At 34.7% G+C, this 27,915-nt stretch overlaps 1 protein-coding gene across 1 annotated transcript; it reads left to right on the forward strand.

Annotated features, from left to right (window-relative positions):
* Positions 1-1,010: 1,010 nt before the first annotated feature.
* Positions 1,011-26,428, forward strand: LOC116166009 (fez family zinc finger protein erm-like). Its single transcript, XM_031480818.1, has 2 exons — positions 1,011-1,274; positions 25,025-26,428. The coding sequence occupies exon 2, from the start codon at positions 25,060-25,062 to the stop codon at positions 26,224-26,226; it is 1,167 nt and encodes a 388-aa protein (XP_031336678.1). The 5' UTR covers positions 1,011-1,274; positions 25,025-25,059; the 3' UTR covers positions 26,227-26,428.
* Positions 26,429-27,915: the final 1,487 nt, after the last annotated feature.

Raw genomic sequence — 27,915 nt, forward strand, 5'->3', positions numbered from 1 at the left:
CAGCTACTGAGCTACGACTACTACTGTACATATGTAACTGTAGGTCCACTATTGCGATTACCGGCACCTGGAACGAGAAGACACTCATAAAATTGATGAAAAAGTATTCGATATCGGTTTATAGCAGGGTTTATAGGTAGGTATTAATTTTAAATACTCCCTCGTTAATTTACGTGGATGAGAGAGAACAATAATGTGTGTATATATAAGAATGTATCGATCAATAGACAATGGCATTCGCTACGAGATAGGGGTTGCAACTAAGAGATTTAAATCTGACGATTATAAGTTGTGGTATTTCACAGTTTTCTATATGCATAAAAGTGTAAGATGGCATTTGTTCTTCCAGCTGCCTCGCTAACAGTTTGCATTATTCTGGCCTGAGATTTACTCCCCCTGCAGTGTATACACGTATTTACGTAATTATCAGCGATGAACGGGTAAGTGTAGGTATAACTAATCTGTCGTGAGTACCTATCCGAATTCCGTCCATAATAATGTATAGGTACACTGCCAATACAAGTAACAGTGCAGAATAGACAGTTGATGCTGTTGCAATTTCAATTGAGCAATGCAGATGTTGGATCTTAATATAAAGAGGCGTAGGGATAGGTAGCCCAGAATGTGTTTATACTTAAAGAAAACGGCAAGTATAGTAAATAGAAAATGCTGCAAATGGACAAAAGCTAAGCAGACTGATCGCATCAGGTGTAGATACAAGTAGAATCAACGAGGCAAGCGCACAGATTCAGCGCTGTCATAAACGAGCAGCTGCAGCCGATGGGCTCCCTAGGGACAAGGGCTCCTCCCTGTGCCTGCCTTTCCTAGAAAGAGGGACTATGACGCATCATCATTGGCCGCAAAATTTTGTTTTACAATGAGTACTTTCGCTTCCCTTCAGGATTGGCGCATCTAAAGTTAGAGCCATGGTGGTCTATGACATCCGAATTTTGCAGCTTTCTACGTAGACAATTATGGAAATGAATGCCTCTGCTTACCTTAAGCACAAATCGCCCTTTCTTGTAAGCTAAATGTGCAGCATATTCGCGATGGAGCGCATTTACGAATATTAACGGAACGTACAAATTCATTAAAAGGAAATTATATACCTGCGTATTTTGTCTAGTGATCGGAAATTATATGTACAAATTAAACGCTCGTTATAGTTTCAAAACAGTTCGTAGTTATTGCGGTAACGTGTGCAAATGCAGTGCTAAAACTATTGTTAAACTACACTCCGTTGGACTTATTTACAATCATCCCTACGTAATCAGGTCAGTGTTTAATATAATTTAGATGAGTAGAGAAAATATACCTACAAAAACATCTTTTGAATCGACAAAATTTAAAATGGCTTAAGTCATAAAGTGGTATCTTACGTAAATATGCCAAAACCGTTGAGTAATTTTACGTAGTTATTCAATGTTTATAAAAACCCAGCATGCAAGCGCACAATTGCATTCGGCCACTTTGTGAGAAACATTATAAGTAGTTGCCCATTCCCAGCCCGTGCGTCTTCCTAAAAGTAAAAATCATCGCGTCTGTAATCATTTGATGTGTCATGTGTTAATTCTGACATTTTCCAAAATGCTTCATGTTTCTGTCCGATAGCTCCTAGAGCCAAAAATGTTTACATCCGTTATGACTTCGGTGTACAGTTCTCGCGTTTATAGTTCCAATCACTAAAAAGGATTTTTCTTTATTTATACTTTCGTGAGCACGCTAACTTCTATGCCATGCTAATCCGTCCAGCATTCCTTTGCAACCGTACTGACGTGTGTTATTATGCAATATGAAAGGAAATTTAAACCAATTTTTCATTAAATTAAATGAGTCATCTTGGATGTACGTTGTCTTTTCATGTTTTACTCGGAACACCCACGTTTTTGATTTTGGAAGAGATTTTCTTTGTAGGAGTATAGGTATGATTGTTTTCAGTTATGATGTGATGCTAGTGTACGTGAAGAATTCTAATTTCTGTCAAGATTTCCAATAGCAGTTGTTTAATGTTTAAACCTGATAATGCGATTGATTTTCAAATGCATGGAAGCAGGAAGTATTCCCTTGCAGACCCTTTAATTCAAACATCCGTATATATTATATATAGCACTTTCTTGTAAACATCAATCTGGAACAGTAACAATGAATACATACGGCAAATGAGGAATTTTTATTATTTTTTCTACCATTTCGTGTTGTTAAATAATCGATCAATCTATAAAAACTATTGCGTAACACCTTTTGTGACATGACTGCTATGCTGATAGCAGAGGAGAATATGACAATATCTATTTCTGAGTTGAGCTCCTATTGGCTTGCATAAACTGATCAGAAAACTTTGTAATCTGAGTCTACATCAGTACCTATACTCGGAGGCTGGTATAATAAATTAGGTACTGTACTTACCATTATTTTGTCAATAAATAAGGTATCGTTCTTAGTATGACAATGCTTTTTTTAATTGTAAACGTTTTTTATTTTGAAGTAGGTAGTCCATCGACTAATAACTCTCTCCACTTTAGGAAACAGTGTTATGTTAAATGATCATTGTGTTGTAGGTATTTTTCCATCTCTAGAACTAGAACTACCTTTTTTTATTCCAGGAACTTTTCTAAAAGTGACAATATTTTTCTTCACATCGAATCGATTAAATAAGCATAAAGTGAACAAATATCTATTTAAACTTATTTACTTATTTTATAAGTGTATAGGTATGGATTTATTCATCTGTTATTTAACTGCACCCACATACATATATTATTGGTTGATTATTTAAACAGATTGATCTATTTTTTTAAGTAACATCAAGAATCAAAATTCAAGGTTTTAGAAAACACAGTATCATTCTGAAGCGAGTGTTCCTGTTTTGCCCAAATTTTCACAGGCAGGTCATATAAAATTTAAAAAATAGTATGACATTCATCGCTCTATCATCCGATTGGGGCTTGTTACATAATTTTTCCACCACTTCTCATCTTTCCGAACAAATCTGGACGTTTATGTTTCTCAAAGCTGAGATGTGGTGGAATGATTTTGAACATTTCTGTAAAGTTGGATCATTTGCTTCAGAATTAGGTACGCTTACTTTTTGATGTTCTGATGTAGGTCAAATATTTTTAGTTCCTTGATCGATTCTGATTAAGGGATCTGCAAGCAACCCTTAGATTGCCAATTACAAGTAAAATCCCACCCAGTTATGGAAATTCGTAATTTTTAAGAAAATTCGCTCCTACCTACTTAGCAGTATTCAATTGCGGGGGTTGTAAATTTTGTTGTGAGTCAAATATTTTTATTTCCTTGATCGATTCTGAACAAAGGATCTACAAGCAATCCTTAAATTGCTAATTACAAGTAAAATCTCATCCCGTTTTAGAAATTCGTAACTTTCATTAAAATTCGCTCTTACGTACCTACTTAGCAGTAGGTATTCAATTACGGGGGTTGTAAATTTTGTTGTGGGTCAAATATTTTTATTTCCTTGATCGATTCTGATTAAATGATGTACAAGCAACCCTTCAATTGCCAATTACAAGAGAAATCCCATCCCGTTTTAGAAATTCGTAATTTTTTTAAAATTCGCTCTTACCTACTTATATATATAGCAGTATTCAATTGTGGGGGTTGTAAATCTTGTTGTGGGTTAAATATTTTTATCTCCTTGATCGATTCTGATTAAATGATGTACAAGCAACCCTTCAATTGCCAATTACAAGTAAATTCCCATCCCGCTTTGGAAATTCGTAATTTTGATTAAAATTCTGTCTTACCTACTTATAGCAGTATTCAATTGCGGGGGTTGTAAATTTTGTTGTGGGTCAAATATTTTTATTTCCTTGATCGATTCTGATTAAATGATGTACAAGCAACCCTTCAATTGCTAATTACAAGTAAAATCCCATCCCGCTTTGGAAATTCGTAATTTTCATTAAAATTCGCTCTTACCTACCTACTTAGCAGTAGGTATTCAATTGCGGGGGTTGTAAATTTTGTTGTGGGTCAAATATTTTTATTTCCTTGATCGATTCTGATTAAAGGATGTACAAGCAACCCTTAAATTGCCAATTACAAGAGATATCCCATCCCGTTTTAGAAATTCGTAATTTTGTTTAAATTCGCTCTTACCTACTTATATATAGCAGTATTCAATTGTGGGGGTTGTAAATTTTGTTGTGGGTTAAATATTTTTATTTCCTTGATCGATTCTGATTAAATGATGTACAAGCAACCCTTCAATTGCCAATTACAAGTAAATTCCCATCCCGCTTTGGAAATTCGTAATTTTGATTAAAATTCGGTCTTACCTACTTATAGCAGTATTCAATTGCGGGGATTGTAAATTTTGTTGTGGGTCAAATATTTTTATTTCCTTGATCGATTCTGATTAAAGGATGTACAAGCAACCCTTAAATTGCCAATTACAAGAGAAATCCCATCCCGTTTTAGAAATTCGTAATTTTTTTAAAATTCGCTCTTACCTACTTATATACATATAGCAGTATTCAATTGGGGGGGTTGTAAATTTTGTTGTGGGTCAAATATTTTTATTTCCTTGATCGATTCTGATTAAATGATGTACAAGCAACCCTTCAATTGCCAATTACAAGTAAATTCCCATCCCGCTTTGGAAATTCGTAATTTTGATTAAAATTCTGTCTTACCTACTTATAGCAGTATTCAATTGCGGGGGTTGTAAATTTTGTTGTGGGTCAAATATTTTTATTTCCTTGATCGATTCTGATTAAATGATGTACAAGCAACCCTTCAATTGCCAATTACAAGTAAAATCCCATCCCGCTTTGGAAATTCGTAATTTTCATTAAAATTCGCTCTTACCTACCTACTTAGCAGTAGGTATTCAATTGCGGGGGTTGTAAATTTTGTTGTGGGTCAAATATTTTTATTTCCTTGATCGATTCTGATTAAAGGATGTACAAGCAACCCTTAAATTGCCAATTACAAGAGATATCCCATCCCGTTTTAGAAATTCGTAATTTTGTTTAAATTCGCTCTTACCTACTTATATATAGCAGTATTCAATTGTGGGGGTTGTAAATTTTGTTGTGGGTTAAATATTTTTATTTCCTTGATCGATTCTGATTAAATGATGTACAAGCAACCCTTCAATTGCCAATTACAAGTAAATTCCCATCCCGCTTTGGAAATTCGTAATTTTGATTAAAATTCGGTCTTACCTACTTATAGCAGTATTCAATTGCGGGGGTTGTAAATTTTGTTGTGGGTCAAATATTTTTATTTCCTTGATCGATTCTGATTAAAGGATGTACAAGCAACCCTTAAATTGCCAATTACAAGAGAAATCCCATCCCGTTTTAGAAATTCGGAATTTTTTTAAAATTCGCTCTTACCTACTTATATATAGCAGTATTCAATTGTGGGGGTTGTAAATTTTGTTGTGGGTCAAATATTTTTATTTCCTTGATCGATTCTGATTAAATGATGTACAAGCAACCCTTCAATTGCCAATTACAAGTAAATTCCCATCCCGCTTTGGAAATTCGTAATTTTGATTAAAATTCTGTCTTACCTACTTATAGCAGTATTCAATTGCGGGGGTTGTAAATTTTGTTGTGGGTCAAATATTTTTATTTCCTTGATCGATTCTGATTAAATGATGTACAAGCAACCCTTCAATTGCTAATTACAAGTAAAATCCCATCCCGCTTTGGAAATTCGTAATTTTCATTAAAATTCGCTCTTACCTACTTAGCAGTATTCAATTGCGGAGGTTGTAAATTTTGTTGTGGATCAAATATTTTTATTTCCTTGATCGATTCTGATTAAAGGATGTACAAGCAACCCTTAAATTGCCAATTAAAGAGAAATCCCATCCCGTTTTAGAAATTCGTAATTTTTTAAAAAATTCGCTCTTACCTACTTAGCAGTATTCAATTGAGGGGGTTGTAAATTTTGTTGTGGATCAAATATTTTTATTTCCTTGATCGATTCTGATTAAATGATGTACAAGCAACCCTTCAATTGCCAATTACAAGTAAAATCCCACCCCGCTTTGGAAATTCGTAATTTTCATTAAAATTCGCTCTTACCTACTTAGCAGTACCTATTCAATTGCGGAGGTTGTAAATTTTGTTGTGGATCAAATATTTTTATTTCCTTGATCGATTCTGATTAAAGGATGTACAAGCAACCCTTAAATTGCCAATTACAAGAGAAATCCCATCCCGTTTTAGAAATTCGTAATTTTTTAAAAAATTCGCTCTTACCTACTTAGCAGTATTCAATTGAGGGGGTTGTAAATTTTGTTGTGGGTCAAATATTTTTATCTCCTTGATCAATTCTGATTAAATGATGTACAAGCAACCCTTAAATTGTCAATTACAAGTAAAATCCCACCCCGTTTTGGAAATTCGTAATTTATATGAAAATTCGCTCCTACCTACTTAGCGGTATTTAATTGCGGGGGTTGTAAATTTTGTTGTGGGCCAAATATTTATATTTCCTTGATCGATTATGTTTAATGGATTTACAACTCTCTACCCTTATCTTTGAGAAAATCTAAAAACAAGAACCATATGAGAGGTTTCTTGTTATTGTAAAAAGTGGAACGGTGATAAACCGGGAAGATTATGTATTTAATAGTTAGTAACACAAATTGTGAGTGAAAATGAGTGATTCTTGCAAGACAAGACAAGAAGCGACCTCTTCTTGTCTTGTTTCTTGCAACTTCTTGTCTTGCCTTGTGGTGTGTGACTGTTTGGCATAGGAACTTGCTCATATGATAGTAATGTAGGCCAAGCAACCTCTTTGTCATGAATTTGGCGAATCATTTTGTTATTTAATGTAATACTTTCCAAACATTTTGCAAAACTTGACGATAAAAGTTAAAAAGTCTAAAAAAATGTTCTATTTGGTTGAAATATGCTAAAAATTTGATTAATGGGAAAATTACGATTGCATTTTAAATTCAAATCCATAAAATTTGTGAGTTAGATTGTGCAGCAGTTAAGGTGTCAACCTTTACCTTTAGTTTTGCAAAATATTATGCTAACGGAACCGCTGACGCCGCACTTTGAAATATAAACCAAAACAGGATCCACATCCGCCCGAACATCTTAATATTTTTTTCCCGAAATCATCATGAAACCTTCATTTTCATGCCTACTGTATGTCAGGCAATTTTAGTTTCCATAACAGTGTGGCAGTAACACGCCTATTCTTACCAACTGTCACATTGGTAATGTCTAATGACTCTTGTCATCACTGATAGGTACATAGATATTAATGAAAAGTTCTATATCAAATTGAAATTTTATAATAAAAAGTCGATTTCGGGAAATGTAATGCGAAACTCGTCAGTAATGTGATACTTTTTGACTAGAAAATTAAAGTACTCGGCCGTAAGGGGCATCCTCAATATTTTCTTGCCCGTAATGGTGAATTTTCCTGACTTTTATGTAAATCACTATTAACGCGATGATTATCAAGCTAGCTATTTTCAACCGAACCAAATATTTTCCAAATCTATCGCTAAGACCCTGCAAAAAGTGCAAGTAATGTAAATTTCTTGTTTTGCAGTGTTTGCAGTTTCTTGTCTCGTCTTGCAACTTGTCTTGCAAATGTGCTTCTTGTCTAGTATGGTTTTATCATTGAATTTAGTTATAAATTCAATGGTTTTATGTACCCTTTTGCATTATGTAAAAATTTTCCGAAATTCATTGTTCAAGTTCTCATCTCGTCGTAATCGTTCAAGTGTGCAGGCCGCGTTGCTTATTAAATGTTGCGGTGCGTACATTTTTTATGCCATGTGTTTTACATCCTCCTCCAATTAGAGGCTATAACGAAATCTTAGTCTTTGGACCAAGAATCAAAGATTTCTAAATTCGCGGAGCTCAATTTTTTTAACTGCCGTTTAGCAGGTGCGCCAAATTTTGTAAAATCGTCGTATTTGCCTATACTACATTCTGAAAGGCCTGTTTGTGCAACTAGTGTCCTATTTTTTTCTAAAACAACCTATAACGCACTACTATTTCCACATCTGAACCAAAAGATCAGAAAGCTTGTTTCAATTTTAGCATTTTACTAATGGTCGCAACTTGGTAATGTTATTTTCTAAAGGCATTAATGCTGACATTTTTTAAAGTTTATAAAACAAAATTGAATTGACCCTTTTTCATTGTTCAGCTCCTGTAGCAACTAAGCTGACTTAAACTGGACTGGCGTAATTTACCCAAAAATGATTCGACTCTAAAATATTTCCAAAACGCGTTTAATATATTCAAAGTTTAACTGAATGAATTTGGAATGCAATTTTTAATTTGATCGAGCAAAAGATTTTATATACTTAGTCAAAAACAAAGTTTGAGTTTTTTTTTAAATTTTTGAAATAACGGACTAAACTACAAGCACCTCATATATATCTTAAAATACTTTTTTGTTCTATCACAAACGACAATTCATTCCCCACATGCTAACCATACAAAAGAAAAACCAATCGAAATTGCTTCCTTTATAACCTTTAAAGTGCTTTCTGAGTGCTTTCATTACAGTACAACAAAAACATGTTATGAGCTGTTGTTTTTACCCTATACATATACAGACCAAAAGCGGCCACTTATTTGTATTATATAGATCGACAAATATTTATGCAAATAATCAACGTTCCTTATACTTATACCGTCTACGTTTGGTGCAGCGTACAAAAACTATGTATGCATTGTACTAATAAATACTTCAATGAAAATTCAATGCCCACCCTTCTCCCTTCTTTCCGTATTACTTACTCTTTACGCGGTAAGTGATCTCTCGCAAATGCTAAGCTTGTGGATAAAAACGACATTAAAAAAGTCTAAACATCCATAAACGCATACTAGGGGATCATGAAAGAATATCTTGTTACTTAAATTGGTAAAACAAGCACGAGTTACAACAGCGATAATTGGGATGATTTTGTTATGTAACTGTGACACACATACGTTGTTAATGTGACATGTGAATGGGGTTGATCTAAATATGATACTTTATTTTGTTTGCATACCGTATAAAACACGTGAGCATTGCACGGCATGTAAACTCCCTAATTTTGTAAGTCAAAGGGCAACAATTATTTCCGCTTTGTACCCTTGCGTATAATTGAATGACTAAACCGTTCACTTAGTTGTAAAGTTTTTCCGTGAAATGTGAGGTTTATTCCGATTTTACGAATACATCAGTTAGGCGATTTCTCGTTGATATCTATACATCAATTTTATTTATACGCACGGGACCATATACATTTTGATTCTAATTTTGAAGTCTGCATATGTAGGTATGCAGGTAATAATACCTGCAAACCTGATTGAAATGTTTTGTTAATGAATGATGCAGACAATGAAATTTGCCACACAAGAGCAGGATGATGACCTGTGCCTGTATCTTAACAAATTAACATTATGTTAATCGATGTACTCACATATGTATCAAGTATGGGATTTACACTTGTGTATAATTCATATGAATACGGGTTCATTTCTTTATACAGTTACTTTTGTCTTCTAATTGAGCTTCTAGCCTTTTTTGCTTCTTTTTCCATTCTTTCAAGCTTTGGTAATTCAGGTAGTGTTTGAAACGATTTCTGTTTTTCCATTAGGGCCTCTGATAGAGTTCCTTAATTCCATATAGGTATAGAAAGAAACGGTGATGTGGAAGTTGTATCTCACGCTCATCACATTTTCACAACCGAATCCAACCGCGCTAGGAAAATTTGTATAACTCGCTATTTCCAACCAAATTCGTGAGAAAGCCAGAAAAATTGGAATTTATTCAGAACAAAACATTTCAAATTTGCAGTCAATGCTAATCTCGAATGTCTCTTTTTAGAGAACTTCTGAAATGTCACACGGATATATATAATTTGTACTGGTTCCTTACGTTGCTTTTATGTTTTTCTCTAATATCTCACTTTGTCTTGAAGTCGTTCATGGTAAATCTTGTTTTTCTCTTGCATTGGTACAAGTGAATATAGAATGTTTACATTTGAGAGGCCCTTTTTTATGATGATTTTAACACCGTAGTTATTATTGGAATATTAATGGTGAAGCACTTACTATTGTACTAATGGAGTATGCAATAAATGAAGTAATTTAAATTAACCAATAAATTCCGGTTTGTAACAATTTGTTCAACTAGATGCACGTGTAATTTAAACGTAAAATACTTTCCCATAATGAACTTGCCTAATAAAGTGAATAATGCGACACGCAATGTGTTGTGGTTACCTATGTTTAAAACAGGCAATAAAATTATCTGCGGGGGTGCGAATTCGAGTATGAGGTTAGGTGAGAATGCCGAGGGCAGTTGAAGTTAACTGTTTGGTTTACAAGGGATTACCAACTCAACCATATATCGTGCAATGTCTTTAGGGATGTTATCAGCATTCAAACTGAACACTCATCGCAATGATTTACCAAAATGATAGCTAGACATGAACTACTCGTTTCGGTCGATAATAACTTCAAATTAAACTGCAAGCTTCTGAACTCTATATTATTAACTTCTAGGACTGTCAAACTTCTTATGGAAGTAGCTTGAAATGACAAATGCCTCTACGAAATTGGCAAATGATGAATAAATCGCGTTAATTTGGACTGTGTTGCGCTACCCCAAAGATCGACCGTGAATATAGCGTGCTTATGGCCAGCCAGGTGAACATTGTTGTCAAGCCTTCTATCTAAAAGATAAATGCTTGGAAGCGATGGCCACCTCACGATAGACTGACAGACATGAATATATTATCTAAGTTTAATAGTGACCCTTGCGTGTGTATTACCCTTAGATATTCACTTCTTCGTATACGCAATCAAATCTAAGCTGCTTGAACATAAAATACTTAATTTAATGGTAAACATCTCTCGAATTTTCTCTATTGTTAATCTACCTCCGCCTCCGCCAGAAAGATTATATATTGTTTAAACACGAGATATACGATTCGGAACTCCTTCAAGCACGATAAAGTATAGGGATCGTGATCAGTCAACGTATTTTGCTTAATACTCGCAAATGTGAACCCTCGAAACTGAACTTGCTCCGAGCCGCCTCCCAGGCGCGGCTCTAATTATCTTACTCAAATATTTACCCTGCATTTACCTTTTAACTATTTCAATCGATTTGATGAATGTAAGAGCTTCCTACCAAATATTATATTTAATACCTACGTTACAGCATATAACGTCATTTTATTAATTGATGGGCACTTCCAATTGAAAATTGCATTTTCCATCAAATTGGTTCCCGCTCTGTCATTTTGTAGACAAAGAACTTTTGCAAGAGATGAAGACGCATTTTTGCTTGCAGTAACAGATCCGTCGCAAGCACGCACATGTATAAAAATTAATTCGTATATATTTTTCGCAACTACTTTACTTTACTTCTTGAATGCCTTACATCTTTAGCGGTTGAATATATGGAGAAAATTTAGTTTATGGCATCCACACAACGTTCAATTTTGATTTACTGATGTGGTGACCAAATAAAAATATCAGCTCACCGTATCTCAGAAAGTAATAGGTAAAGAGCTTTGAGATCAAATTTTGTATAAAGGCAGTGCTATAGAGAGGGATGAGAGGTATGTGCATCTTACACAGGAGTTGCTCCTGCAGGTTCTAAGAAAGCAAATTTTCTGCTGCATCCCAAATAACGAATAGATTATGGGTGATCCCTCGGGCAAGGTGTCTAAACTGTAAAACAAAGTCTTTTTATTTATGTATATTTCGAGTGCGATCATAAATACTTTTACCTATATTATTACTGTTTCTCAGGAGCAAAGGAAGATTGTAAAACTACCTCAATCCAATATATAGAATTACGCAGTTCGCTGCACATGAATTCAATCGTTTTCAATTTATCTAACTTGCAAATAAACGCTCTTCTTGCGTTCAGAAAAGGTACACGCTATAAATATATTCATATATATCTTTTTTAGGAGGGAGGGACTAGTGAGCCCAATATACAAATTTGAGAATGCATAGTCTGCCATGCACAAAATTGAAAATTTTCGTTTTAGCTATTTCATGCCAACATTGTGTTAATATTGCAACAAAGGCTTACCTATGAATCGGAAAATATTTTTTTTGGATTTTCATTTCATCGGTAAAGCACTTTATTTTCTATCAAATTTTTGTAAAATTTCTTAATGAGTTAGGTATAATGCGACGTTCTGGGTGATTTAACGAATATTGCATTGCGATTCAAAATAATAGGATACATTGTTAATACGGGAATTTTTAAAAGAGCCTCTTGAGTTTTTTCTAATAATTAAAGATTACTTTAGTTTGAGCGTTCTTGAACTGTTGGTATTATATCATGGAGTTATAAATTCGAGAACCTCGAGTTTCTCCAGGGATACTAAATCTACCCAAATGTTTTCAATTATTTGAGCTCTCAGCACCCTAAGTAAGCACTGCGAGCATAACAAACATATACCACTAAAATTTAAAAAGCCCTATTGAGGAGGTGTGTTCATCATTTATATAAGGGTGCCAATCAGATTGCATAATACCTACATAGAAAAAAATTGCTGTGGTTAGGACAGATTACGCGCTTTCTTTTATATCTAAGAATATGTGTGTCAAATTTGGTTCCAATTGGTTCAACCGTTTAGTCTGAAATGAGAGTGTATATACAGACTCCTGATGCGTGACAGAATTTTGTTTTTCCCGTAGGGGCGAAATTAATCACCATCAGTTACAAGGCGCGCGTCTTCGAGAGGTAGTCGATTTCAGGCGCCCAAAAGTGGCCTTCCGCTGCGAATTTTGTCATACGGTTTAAAGTTTCTTAAAACTCGAATCGCGGTGTTTCTCTCTCGCTCTCTTGTCGCCAATAGAAGTTCGGGCTATGAGAAGTGCCCCAAAAATGGAGTGCTGTGGAGGGTTTTAGCGAAATTCACAAAAATGAAGCCTTTGTATGATTGTTGGGGCGTCAGAACAGAAGTGGGTACTGACTGATAGCTCCCAAAAGATCTGACTGATTGTAAAGTAAAACTTCAACGCGAAATGCGGGTGAACGGAACCTTGGAAGTTGGTACCGACAAAGGACATGTGGTAGCCTCCGAGAAGATCTGATGTGCCACACAAATATGCGCATTGATCTCACACGAGGATTTTAATAATTTTTTAGTACATAAGTGTATGTATATACGTTGGCATTTGATAGTGCATAGGAATCCTGTTTCCCCGATCAAAAGATCTGGCTAAATGATTCGATACAAAACTTCAGTCCGAAAAATTCGTAATAGTGCGTATAATGGGCTAAAATTAATTTTTCGAAATCGGCACATGATGAATGTGAAACCAAAGCTTTAGATGCTATCAAGCTTCCATCACGGAACTTCCTAGAATCCGAAAACTACAAAAGGCTTGTTTACGTTCAATTTTTGGCATTAACGATCTTATTGAGACAGATCATCTATTGACTCTAAATAGGATTCTTCGTTGGACCAACAGGTAATTTGATATACCAAGCTTCGAGGCTATAGGACCTGCCATTCCAGAGTTATTGTACGGACGGACAGATAGACAGACGAACAAAGGTACGATTTCAGGCAGAATCTGCCGAGTCCTTAATAATTGGTGATCGTTGTAACTACTTCTGAATATAAATTGGGATCCATCTTGTGAACTATTTATTAAATTTGGAAGTACTTCTGAATAATCGTAGGAGAAAATTAACAAAGAGCAAGTCGAACGCCTAGGCAAGATATATCTTTATTAATCCGAATATCTCATGAAACGAGTGGCCTGGGCCGAAATCTTCCCCTTCTCTCGTATGCCACTTAATACAATTAACATATTTCAAAAATGGAATGCAGGAGAATGGTAACTTTTGTATCAGCTGATACCTATACTTTATTTATTGAAATTATAGTCTGACGGTTTGAAAATAAGCGATATTCACTGCTTCGCGCTATGCTTTATATTTTTGACGGCTTTTTTGGGTATACAAGTTTGTCTTCCATAATTTCTTTTTGTATTTAATTTCATTCCATCAAACGCAACTTTTCGGAGTATGATCTCTGTACCTAACAATAAAATAGAATTTATTTAGTAAGCTTGAATATACGTTATCCGGCGTAAGCCGTTTAATTAGAGATCTACAAGCAGAAAATCCGACGAGCTTTGTTTAACGATCAGCATAATTATTATGTAGAGCGTGACGTGATTTTGACATATGCTAGTAAATTGAACAAAACCACAGGGGAACGAAGTCCTGCGGCATTACAAATAATTGTCCCTCTTTAAAATTGCAGATCCTACTCTGCTAGGGCAATGTCAATACGCCAAACCATTGTTATTCCGATATTTCCATTATTGTGCCGTGAAAAAGAATAGCATACATTTATTTTTTCCCTTATAAAAAAGGTTGCCTCCTTGGATATTAAAATACACACCTATAATGTGCACCGGTTTAATTACTCGTACATTATCTACTGTGCTTCTACTTCTTGAGGGGTAAAATTATGTGAATTTCTGTATTTGATTGAGATCTTTTAAATTGTGCACTCTTCTGTTCTTTCGTCCCTTCGTTGCATGTTGATTATAACTACGATTTTATTAGTAATGAGGATTATATACCACCTAATATTTTATATTTATTAAAATTGGACGCATTTTTTTCAGTTTGTGGTTTGTTGCCTAAGGCCCGTAGGTATACCTTTTTTTTTAATCAGATCTACTCGTACATATCGCCATTCTGTTTTCACTTTCTTTATACTATACAATCAAAATATCAAATCGCTTACTTGGTGATGATGAATGGAAAGTTCTATTTGCCGTAATCCCCATCGTTATTGTAATCTTTTTTGGGATTTTTAGTTGCAGTGATTGTAATAGTGAAAAAATACTAATGGAGCGGATTGTAGTGATCCTAAATTGACTATATACATCCTTAAAACATACAAATCTGCATTCGATCCGTTACAGTTCGCATTGTTAAGTATCAACTTTTTGTACCCTTCGGAACAGAATTGATTGAACTAAAATGAGCTGTAACTTGGCGTAATTAGGACGCATCTTTAGGCTTCTGCAACTTAGGTTTGAAATGGCTACATAGGCTTTGAGTAAATCATGTCGAAATTGTGCATGGTGCACGGTTTCGAAAGAAAGCAGAGGTTTTGACCAAGAGATATCAAAATTTTTATTTATGGATCAATGTTTGTGGGCCAACACTGCAGATTAGATTGTTCCACGCGTTTTCAGTGAGCGCCCAACACTCAAGCGCCTTATTGTAACCGCAAAAGCGATGAACTAACGCCACCTTTAAATGAGGTGCAAAGACGTATGTAGGAAACCGAAGAACTAATCACACAAAACAAATATTGTGATTTTGTGTGTTTTCTCAAAATGTTAACGAAACTGGCACTGAAGAAACCAACGAATCACATACACTGCCAAATACTTCCACCAGCAAACCTAAAATTCCGCCAATAGGTATATCTGCATAATGCAATAAATCACCTAGACACAAGACTAAGCTGGAGCTACCAGCTACCATATAAATCATAAACTATTGTGGACCAACGACAGGTTACGATATAAACCGCAAATCACCACTATGCTATCCTAATGTACAAAACCCTACTACGCCCACTAGTTTTATACGCTTGCTCGGTCCGGAGTGATACATCCAAAATTAACATTAACAAACTAAAGAAAGTGTTGCGCATTGCATTATGAACTAGGAGTATCATATGTGCAAGACTTCATTCGGAAAAGTGCTAAAAAGTTCCTCCAAAACGCGAGCGCGTGTGACGAATTTATCCACAACCAAGATTACAACCTATAGCAATGAAACATACATATAGGTACTCAGAGCTGGGAAATAATCGATTACAATTGTAATTATTTACAATGTTTAATTACATTCTGTGTAATCAGTAATCAGTAACTAAATACTTTTAAAGTACAGTAATCTATGGAACGCCGTTTTAGTATTTATACCAACATTTTATCATGTATCATTTTAAATAACAGTCAATCTTATGTCTCTAAATTTTTCGTTTGTTGTTTTTATCTTACGTATTAAGAGATTGATTAAAAAAATGTTGATTAATAAAGATGATACATGAATTAAATGTTTGTTGATAATTTTAATTAGGCGCTAGTATACACGTAGTCAAATAGACTAAACTGTAGTTCCTGAAACTTCCGCACAATCAGAGATACGAATTAAAATTATCAACAATCATTTTAATTAATGTAACATTTTAATTCAACAATCACTTTAAATAATTCTTGCCGATTTTAACAGCATGAATTCATATGATTGTTGAATTAAAATGTTCTCTGAAAATATTTGTACAATCTTATTCCAAAATTTTACAATGTGCCATTTTAAATAACAGTCAATCGTATGCCTCTACTTTTTACGTTTGTTGTTATTGTCTTAGGTATTAAATATGATTGTTTAAAAAATGTTACTTAATAAAAATGTGAAATGAATTATATTGTTATATTGAATGAGTGTATATGAAACTGTATTTCAACAAACAATTAATAACAAACAATTAAATTGAATTGCAAGAAATACTTCGATTAATAAAACGATTTTGTCCAACAAACATAAAAATTCATTCATTTTAAATGTGGAATTAAAATTATCAACAAACATTTTAATTCATCAGTCATATAAATTCGACGATTTGAAAATTGAAGCCGAATATTTTCAACAATCACTTTAATTCAACAAACAAATAAATTTTTATTGTTAGACGTAGTAAAAGAATCTTTTAAAATGATTGTTGAATTAATATGATTGTTGAATTAAAATGTTACATGAATTAAATTGTTTGTTGATAATTTTAATTAGGCGCTAGTATACACGTAGCCAAATACACTAAACTGTAGTTCCTGAAACTTCCGCACAATCACAGATACGAATTAAAATTATCAACGAACATTTTAATTCATGTAACATTTTAATTCAACAATCATTTTAAATAATGCTTTCCGATTTTAACAGCACGAATTAATATAATTGTTGAATTAAAATGATTGTTGAAAATATTTGTACAACACCTCAATAATTGAATTAATATGATTGTTGAATTAAAGTGTTACATGAATTAAAATGTTTGTTGATAATTTTAATTAGGCGCTAGTATACACGTACCCAAATACACTAAAGGATAGTTCCTGAAACTTCCGCACAATCACAGATACGAATTAAAATTATCAACAAACATTTTAATTCATGTAACATTTTAATTCAACAATCATTTTAAATAATGCTTTCCGATTTTAACAGCACGAATTAATATGATTGTTGAATTAAAATGATTGTTGGGAATATTTGTACAACACTTCAATAATTGAATTAATATGATTGTTGAATTAAAATGTTTGTTCATAATTTTAATCCCACATTTAATATGAATAAATTTTTATGTTTGTTGAATTAGTTCTAGTTAGTTATATTACTGTTCGTTTATGTATTCGTTTGTTGATTTGTATTGTTAAACTTTCGTTATACACATTGCTATATAATTCATACATCATTTCAATTAAGTGAAGTTTTTTAAACAAACATATTTAATGTTTCACATAAAAACAACAAACATAATAAATCGGGAAATAAAATTAACTGTTGTTTATAATGTTACATTGTAAACTTTCGTAATAAAAAGTAAAACGGCGGTCCATAGTAATCAGTATTGATGTAATTTAATTAATGTTCATAGTAGTAATCGTAATTAGTAATCCTATTCTAATCATGAATACAAATAAGTTCCAATTTCTACTTCCAAGTGCAAGGGTTACTCTTACTATAGATATGTAGATCTTTAACTTACTTGTGGAAGGTGTGGACGTGTGGTTTATCTTTAAAATAACAATGAAAACCAACGAACTCGTTAACGTTAAAAAATATGGTTGTGTATAAGATGTACCTAAGTTTAACATTACAATTGTAATCAGTAATTGAATACAAATTTTCTAAAGTAATCATAATCAATTACTTTTATGTCAAAATAATTGTAAGCAGTATTCGATTACTTTTTTTTAGTAATCATCCCAGCTCTGCAGGCACTAGACCGAAGCGAAGTCTACCTCAAGACCTAATAGCCTCCGAATTAAAAACAGCTACTGAAACCAAAACGTTACTAATAGTCTTGTCACGATATTTATTGTTACTCTGTGTGACTTTGACTGTACCATAGAGTCCTCTATGACTGCACTAAATATGTCATGTATTACAATTCATAATTGTTGATCTGACAAAACTTGTATAAAAAAAAGGATTCGATGTGCTGACACAGAAATTAGAGAAGTAATCAAAAGAAATACGTTCTCTATAAAAAGACGAACAAAATGAAAAACTCAAAAAAAATGGTATCAAAGCAAAGGAGGAATAAAACAAAAAGCACACGATATTCATTCATACGTGCAAAACAAGTGGTCGATTACATGAAATCAAAAATGTTCGTAAGAGCGCACCTACTCGAAATAACAATAAAAATGTAAAATGTTTTGTCAGCTTTAAAGGAAATATGAATTCATTTATTACGGTAGCACCCACGAATGAGATACAAATATAGGAAGATATAAATAACATTATTCGTATACCTGTATGTTACGGTGTGTACAAGATTAACATTTGGCGTACCTATGTTGGGTAGATGACTTATGTACGACATAGAGGCTCCCTGGTCCCAATCCGACTTATGGTAGAACAAGTAATACCGTATTTAAATTGAGTAGTAAGTTCTTTATCAATGGCTCTTTGGATTGTCGACGCAGAGTTTTGACGCAATTGATTTAATTGTGTTTCGTGTAAAATGTATAAATTGGGAGTTTTTCGTGTTTTTATAATCTATGACAGATTTTATTGCTCCTCTATTATACGAAGCTTTTGAATAAGCTCATTTCAGTTGATTTCCCCCCTGCATCTTGATAGAGCTAAGATATCACAACAGGAAGCGACAGATGAAATTGGTATAGGTGATTCCAATCTCGCGTCTCACCCATCAGCGAGGGCGGGTTTGCCGGATGAATGTACGAGGAAAACGGTTTCAATGGATTGATGCAATGGGGCGTTAGGCAGGACGGCAGAGTGTATACACTCTCTGACAGCCTTACGCCTCGCACATTTACATTTAAAGGTTAAACAGAGAAAATCTCATCATTCCAAAACTTTTGGATCAGTCAGTGCAATAAATTGGCTGGAAACATCTGAGAGTTGCAATATTTTAATCGATTTTCAATTATTACGTTGAGCTGCTCATGTTTGTAATTATATGGGTGTAGAGTGCTTTTGCTGCACGTGTATAGCAATTGCAGCTTCCTATTCAATTGCGCACGTACCACGCTAGTTTCCTAAGCTCTGATTGACCAAACATGGGGGGCGGTTATCCTTTCCCACATTTTCCGATATAGCGATTATTTTTTAACCTTCTGTTTATAAATTCTATTTAACAAATTAAATCGGTTAAGAGTTCTATTAAAATTATTTTTGCCTGATCCCCGGAGAATATATACAAGGAGGGTAGAAACTGAAGAATAATTCTTTCAATACCATGCTATAAAAATGAATTTAAATTGGTACTTAAACTCGCTAAGGGTTACAAGAGTAGCTAGATATTATATTTTTCGAGTATTTAATGAACTCATATTAATGTTTTCCACTGAAATCTCTTTTAGGGCATTATTAAGATTGCATTCCGACGTTTCTATGTACTACCTAAGCAAATCGCACCGAGAACATCGGGGTTAGGATAAATTAATTTCCACAATGAATTATATATCGTGTTGGAATGTTTCTTTAACTTCGTACTGACATCTTAAATCCATTTCTAGTGGTTTAATCGGTTAACCGAAGCACAACAACGACTTCCTGCTTTGCATTCGCCACCCTTCGTTCATTTCGTAATTTAAATATTGAATAACGGCGTTTGCTTCTATTATATTTAGTTTGTAGACATTAAAATCCCTTCTCCCTCATCTCAAATAAGTCTGTTTATTTATAATAGAGCTTAAGGTTCTGTATTAAAACTGTAGTAGGTGTTTACGACCTTTTAAAATGGAGTTTGTGCATATTGCTGTTAGTATCGCGCATCTGCCCGCGTTTCCGTCAGTTACTATTGTATTCAGGACGACACGCGCCCAATACAATAAGGAAATGCGATCATTTGATGAACGTCTTGAGAAACTACTTCCGCCGGATTCGTGAAGATTAAATTTCATTCCATCTGCACGCTTCGTATTCATTAATTATATTTCATTTAAGAATTTACACCACCTTATATTAGTATGTCATTTTTCAGCCCTTCCCAGTAACCCCTAAAGCAACATGCTTTTATTGTATATGCTTATGAGAGTATTCTTCGGTTAATCGTAACTTGGTACCACTGATATTCTTAATCGTTATAAAGTTATCCATTTATAACGGAAAGATCGGAATGGACCAGAAACGGTTAGTTATAGGTTTGTGGTAAAAATTTATTTTATACCTACTCTTCCCTTTCGCAAAAAAAGTAAAAAAAACGACGTATGTACCTATTTAATTGGTTTAAGATCTGTATAGAACAGTAAAGAAGACTTACTGGTAGTAAGTAGCTTTCTGTTTAAGCAAGCGGCTGGAATAAATACATAGTGCCATCCGCAATTTTAAAAAAATATGCAATAATAATTTTTAAATAGTGTTAGTGTTATGGTAAATTATGGTAATCTAGAAAATCAGTTTTTCTTGAAGAGAAATTTGACTCTCAGTCCCCAGGTTTTTTTATGGTACAAATTCCACTACTACTTTAACGAGTTGTGCTCGATGCATATTGGATTGCGCTGGTCAAATATTCGAAAATTGTCTTACGGTATACATGGTAGTTTCTGCACCCAAATCTCGGGCACCAACTTGACTCCCCCCCACCCACACGTTTTTTACAAATATAGAATAAGCAATAATGGCAATCAATTGTGCTCACTGCATATTGGATACTTAAAGATACTTGGTAGCTCCTGCACTCAAATCTCGGAAGCCAACTTGACTCTTAACCCCAGCGTTTTTTTACAAAATGATATTCGTAATAATGGCGAGAAAGTTTGGTGTAGTCGATTTTTGGTAAAAAAGGAAGGTTATTCACTGTCTTTTTTTGAGGCCCGAAAAAAAAATTGTCTCAGATCTACCCGGAAAAAAATTTTCTTATAGAATGTGGCCTGTAGAATCCATAATTTCAAACAGTTCCAAGATTGGGCGACTAGTTCAAAAGTTACAGCCCTTTGAATTTTCTTTCGAAATTGGTTTCTAGTCCATAACTTTTGATTGAGAAGTCCGATCGAGAAAGTACGAATTGTTTTGGATTCTACGCACCAAAATTAATAAGAAAAAGTGTTTTCCCGAGAAATTTTGGTGTAGTTGATTTTTGGTAAAAAAGGAAGGTTATACACTGCCTTTTTTTGAGCCCCGAAAAAAAAATTGTCTCAGATCGACCCGGGAAAAAAATTTTCTTATAGAATGTGGCCTGTAGAATCCATAATTTCAAACAGTTCCAAGATTGGGCTACTAGTTCAAAAGTTACAGCCCTTTGAATTTTCTTTCGAATTGGTTTCTAGTCTATAACTTTTGATTGAGAAGTCTGATCGAAAAAGTACGAATTGTTTTGGATTCTACGCACCAAAATTAATAAGAAAAAGTGTTTTCCCGAGAATTTTTGGTGCAGTCGATTTTTGGTAAAAAAGGAAGGTTATACACTGCCTTTTTTTGAGCCCCGAAAAAAAAATTGTCTCAGATCGACCAGGAAAAAAATTTTCTTATAGAATGTGGCCTGTAGAATCCATAATTTCAAACAGTTCCAAGATTGGGCTACTAGTTCAAAAGTTACAGCCCTTTGATTTTTTTTTCGAAATTGGTTTCTAGTCTATAACTTTTGATTGAGAAGTCTAATCGAAAAAGTACGAATTGTTTTGGATTCTACGCACCAAAATTAATAAGAAAAGTGTTTTCCCGAGAAATTTTGGTGTAGTCGATTTTTGGTAAAAAAGGAAGGTTATACACTGCCTTTTTTTGAGGCCCGAAAAAAAAATTGTCTCAGATCGATCCGGAAAAAAATTTATCACGATTTCGTTTTAGCATGCGAAATTGCTAAAGATATTATTTCGTAGGTTTTCCCTTGAACCAGCAGTAATCAATTTTGGTCCACCTATTTCTGTTCTTGCGATACTTTCCATTCGTTAGAAACTTCGATTTTGACAATGCTTGCAGTAATTGAACCTTTCAGATATAGCTTTAAGAATAAATTTAGAAAAATGCCGCTGTATTGATGACACTTAGCCAAGATCAACCAGGAATAGTGAAGTGGATGAACATTGAACAAGCATCGAGCCTTATGGAATAATGATTAGGAATTTTTGTTTCTTTCGATTCATTTGATAAATTTAGGCGGGGCAGCAACAAAATGTTATCAAAAACGAAATGGGCGAAATTTATGGTTCAAAGTGAGCTTGAACTTTGTGTCTTAGTATAAAAGCATGTCCAAGAAAGAAACAACCTATATCGTCCTTTGAAAAGTAGGATAAATTTCCGATCTATATACACATAATAATTGATATCAAAATGCCATTACAAAAACTGTCATTAAACAAATAGTGTTAGAGGGAATTTATATCACTTTCATGCATGAGTGGGAGGGATGAAGGAAATCCAATAATTCAGAGAGCAATATCGACAGAAATAAAATGCGCCGCTTATAATTGTCTGAAATGATTGAGTCTGCGGTCGGCAGTTTTATATCAAAACCTTATGAAGTGACATTTTCGCCATTCGATGTCCTGAACAATGACATCTGCGAATCCGTTCAGAACCAGATAATTTTCTATCGGTTAATTGACTGTGATTAGCCCTGTGCACCCTAGCGCGCTTTTGCGGAGATGTCCTATTAACTGCGCTTGAGCTCTGCCTCTAATATGGAACCCTCCCCGTTCACGCAGGATTGCGAGCATTGTCACTTATTATAGAGATTTTATGGGGTCGCTCATAAATTGATTTTCGTTTATCCGACACCTATTAGGACAGCTTATTTGTTTATAAGCGACTAATTTCCGTTAGTGATATTTCAATTTATTTTTCTAATTTTTATCTATTTCATCGTAGGGTTTGTGCACCAGGTATTTTTTACCACTAAAATTACCATAGAACTACAAGTTCATAAATTGAATCAAATATTCCAATAAGGAAAAATTTCGAAACATAAAAGGCAACATATATCTATCGTCTGTAATGCATCAACGACATATCTTGACTCATATATGTTTTTCAAATATCGTGGCATGGTGCTATCGTAGCGTCACGAGCGTCAAGATTATAAAAAACCATGGTGCCAATCCGGCTTCATAAAAAAAGCGGTAGGTAAACGTGATTGGATGTGTATATGTATAATTATCATTTAGGAATAACAAGCAACGTCTACACCCCAACAAATTCCACTCTCTCCAGAGCTCTCTTCGAGTTATTTCCTGTTATTTATAATGTGTGAGAAAACATGCGCCGGTTAATAGAACTAGAGGGGGTGGCGTTTTCGTTGCTTCAGAGATCAATTTTGTTGTGATAAAGAATTTGCAGTTACTTACTAGTATTCTAACCTAATCACATCATTGTTTATTTAATTACAAGTAGTCATTTGCATTTACTAGTGTGGAGATGCGTTATCCAAAACACAGTTACAAATTTGTGTTTCGTTGAACTGTCTACATTTTGGAAAGACCCACCACATTGCATCGAACAAGTAAAGCTACAAGTAGAGATGAATTTTGGCGTATTGATTTGACGGTACATATTCACTATATCGCAATTTTCAAATCAAATGATTTTCGTATAGGTACCACTTTAGTGCCAGGAAAATGAACAACCAGAAAATCATGTTATTTGTATACTTACAACTGTAGCACTTGGCCACTTTATACTAAATAGGTACTAAGTATCCCTTGTTAGAAGGTGGTGGGTACGAGTGTACGACCATGGATTGTCAGAAGGATTATTATGGGAGTGCTCTCATTGCTTAGAGTGGAAGACCTTGAAGAGTATACCCACGAGTGTTACTTTTAAACAAGGTAGAAAACAGAATTAAAAACTCGTGGACGCGTTTAAAAGTAACGCTTCTTTTTACTCCTAACATTCTTATCATTAACATTTCTGGCCGACAACAAATATCACCAAAAAAGCCGAAAATTACAATTACATAAAAATTAAAACACGCTTATCAAAGTTCTAGTGTGAGATGATCCAAGGGACTTCAGCGCATTTTTCCGTGGCAGATCAGTATTTTATTAGTCAGTTATGAATCCATTTTCGCATTCACCCACAATTCGCATTTTGGTGGATTTAGCTAGAAACCCTCCACAAAATAGTAGGTTTAATTTTTGGAGTCCTTCTCATAGCCCCAGTTTCTATTGGCGACACGGGAAAGGTAGACTGCGATTCGAGCTTTAAGAAACTTTAAATTGCGGGACAAAATTCACAGTGGAAGTCATTTTTGGGCGCCCGAAAACCGCTGCCCTTCGAAGATGCGCGCCTTGCAAACACGACACGACAACAATCGGACCAAAACTGCAGAAGAAGATAGAAAAAAACTACGGTAGTAAACCACGGTCGGGGATGGCGCCCAGATATCGCCGAAAGTTTTTAATTACACTGCCCGGTAGGTGCACGCACACTTCTCGTCTTTCTACAAGCGTTCTTCTACGGACCCTCATTTGCTGCCTGTCAGCCAGCCAACCAAACTGCCAAAGCGAGATGAAAACCTAACTTTTTACAAATAAAATTGCAAAAGGGGCTAAAAATGTATGCGTTTTAAAATTGTATGCGATTTTTGCATGTTGATTAGACGATACATTATTTTTTAAATTATACAAAAAAATTGTAACATGTAAATTAAGCTTTGCTAAAGATCATACTACACTAGATACCCATCGCATATGCAACAGTTCGCCTTCGCGTTAAGGAAACTATAGGGGGTTTTTAATATAAGTGGCGTATATACTTTGTATAATTGCTTAGTATGATATATGTTATATAGTGATTTTTTTTACAGATATGTGAAGCAGATCGGCTCGACGAAGTAACGAGATGACATCTAAAAGTCCGGTGAGTTTTCTGCCGCAGCCGTCGGCGTCGAAAACGTCGTCGTCTCCTTCCGGAACGTTGAACTTCTCGATAGAAAAAATAATGGAGCCCGACAAAAAGACTGTTAAGAAAAGTGATACCGATACGGAACAAGTTTTAAATTTTTCCCTGTCGTCGAATTTGTCAAGCTCGTCTCAGCTGGAATCGGCTTTTAAGAAGTACGTTCCTAGTGTGCTACGATCGCAAGAACTCTTACAACAATATCCATTTATGTATTATCATCCTAGTCAACTGATGTGTGTTGCCGCAACATCCGTATCAGTATACTCCGTCTCTCCAGATGCGGTAGTAGCAAACTCGGTTCCCGTGGGACTTTCTGCAATAAACTCAGTCACTCCTAGTCAAACCTCAGCATTGCCGGAGACTTATTTGAAGTCATGCCATATGAAACGCACAATAGGACAGGGAATCGATTCCAAGGGTGCACTAAGTACATCAACCACAAACCCCGGCAAACAGAAAAGTTTTGAATGTGGAGAGTGCGGAAAAGTTTTCAACGCTCATTATAATCTCACTCGTCATATGCCTGTACATACAGGCGCTCGTCCTTTTGTATGTAAAATATGCGGAAAAGGATTTCGACAAGCTTCAACTTTGTGCCGCCATAAAATAATACATACATCTGAGAAACCGCATAAATGTCACACCTGCGGAAAAGCATTCAATCGCTCCTCAACTTTGAACACTCACGCCCGAATTCACGCGGGTTATAAGCCGTTCGTGTGTGAATATTGTGGTAAAGGATTTCATCAAAAGGGCAACTATAAAAATCACAAACTCACGCACAGTGGAGAAAAAGCGTATAAGTGCTCAGTTTGCTCTAAAGCCTTTCATCAAATATATAATTTAACATTTCACATGCACACTCATAATGATAAAAAACCCTTCACTTGTAGGGTGTGCGGAAAAGGATTTTGCCGAAACTTCGATTTGAAGAAACACATGAGGAAATTACACGAGAATAGAAACGATGGCGAATTTATAAATAGTAATACAAGTAGTTCCGTTTACAACGCTGAGAGGGAGCTTCAGCACTTCATCAGCCCATTTTTATTACCAACACCACCATCTAGGCCACCTGTACCTTTATATTCGACAAAATTATTATGACCCAACAAAAACTGTTATCATCTTGACCGGTAAATTTTTGTGAACGAACATTAAAACCATGTGTGTATAAATCTTGACTGTGAGTGGCCTGGATTACTTTTTAATGTGCAATATGGAAAAATAGCATAAAAAAGTCAGCATATACCTATTTAACTATCGCTATTGCTTAGACTGTAAACAGTCAAAAGTTTAGGGATCCTTATTACAGCTAATAAATGTTATTTAATAGTATCCACGTTTGTTTTATTATTCTATTTTTTACTATTCTATTCTACCAGATGAAGTAATACATGATTTGATAAGATAATCACTAACTTGGGCCCAAATTCTTCCAGGACTAAAAAAATCATTTATTACCATACCATTTTAAATATGGTATTGCTTTCCCAATTTGCTATATCTTTGGCATTGTGTTATCCTTTCCTTGGAAGTACCAACCTATCACGAATATTTATGAAAACGTTCTAAATAGAACCCCACTTTTAATAACCTAAATTACAGATTAACAGATCCACCATAGTAACGTGTTCGTTTTGTAGTTGAACATTTCTATACTTCACGAGTTGCTACCTTAGGTCATATCTTTCTATATTTTCAACATGTTTCCAACGCACCTCATTTATTGCTTTTTCATCTAGGTACCTATTTTAAAATTGTAATATCAAGCGAAACGTCAGCAGGTTAGGTTTTTCGAACTGCAAACCTAGACTATAGTTCACAACCTTCGGGAGCAAATAGAAGTGATAGTTCTATAAGACCTAGTTGAGGTGCACTAGGGCTCTGAACATACATTAGGGCTTAAGATCTAATTTGATTTATTATTACATTTAAGGGATCGTGAAAAAAGTCGATATCATTCACTGAGGAGAACTTATTTAAAGTGATAGGTGGGGAAGTTGTGTTGCTAAATGCAAAAATTTTACCTTAGCTTAACAAATGGTAGGTACCTTAAGCTCTAACCAATCATAGGTTTCGACTTTTAAAGTGTTCCGTATGAGACATGAAGTAGTTGCTCTTCATCATTCAATAAGGTATCCAGCACCTAAAAACATTAGGTATTTGCTGGGCACAACCTATAATTCATTACGCATTCATGCAAGTTTTTGGGATATTTTACCAAGAAAATTGGTACATAATTTGGCATGGGTCGAAAATAATCTGTGGTCCTGAAAAATGCGTAAAATTCTGTCGTTTGGGACCCATAATCTTTGAGGATTTCTGCCAGCAAAATTTGTGCATAGGTAAAGATTTTGAGTGCATTTGGTGCCAAAAAAACATTCACATTCAAAACAAAACTCAAATTAAAAGTCAATTGATCAGGGAATTCAGGCGCCATGTCGCACCTGCGATCAAAGGCATAAATCCGTTGCAAATTAAAAGTAAGCAAAGAGATGGATATCAATCGTAGAGCAAAACGAAAAATATCCCCTAAGGACTGCAAATGAGTTGATGAATTCCGTCAGTAGGGAGATTAGCGCAGCATTTTTTATTATTACCTATTATGGGCAACATGGGATTTGGAAATGCCCACATACAACGCCTAAATTGCATTTTCAACAGAAATTACATCACTACTTGCAGCCTCGAGGGTTGTTTCCATTGAACTATCCTCGTAAATAAAAACTGTGAAAGCGGCTGGTGATAAAGATAAGGACAACACTCACTCCAACTGAATACCGCAGGATCCTC

The sequence above is a fragment of the Photinus pyralis genome, unplaced genomic scaffold, assembly GCF_008802855.1.
Source record: "Photinus pyralis isolate 1611_PpyrPB1 unplaced genomic scaffold, Ppyr1.3 Ppyr1.4_LG3a, whole genome shotgun sequence".
Classification (NCBI taxonomy): domain Eukaryota; kingdom Metazoa; phylum Arthropoda; class Insecta; order Coleoptera; family Lampyridae; genus Photinus; species Photinus pyralis.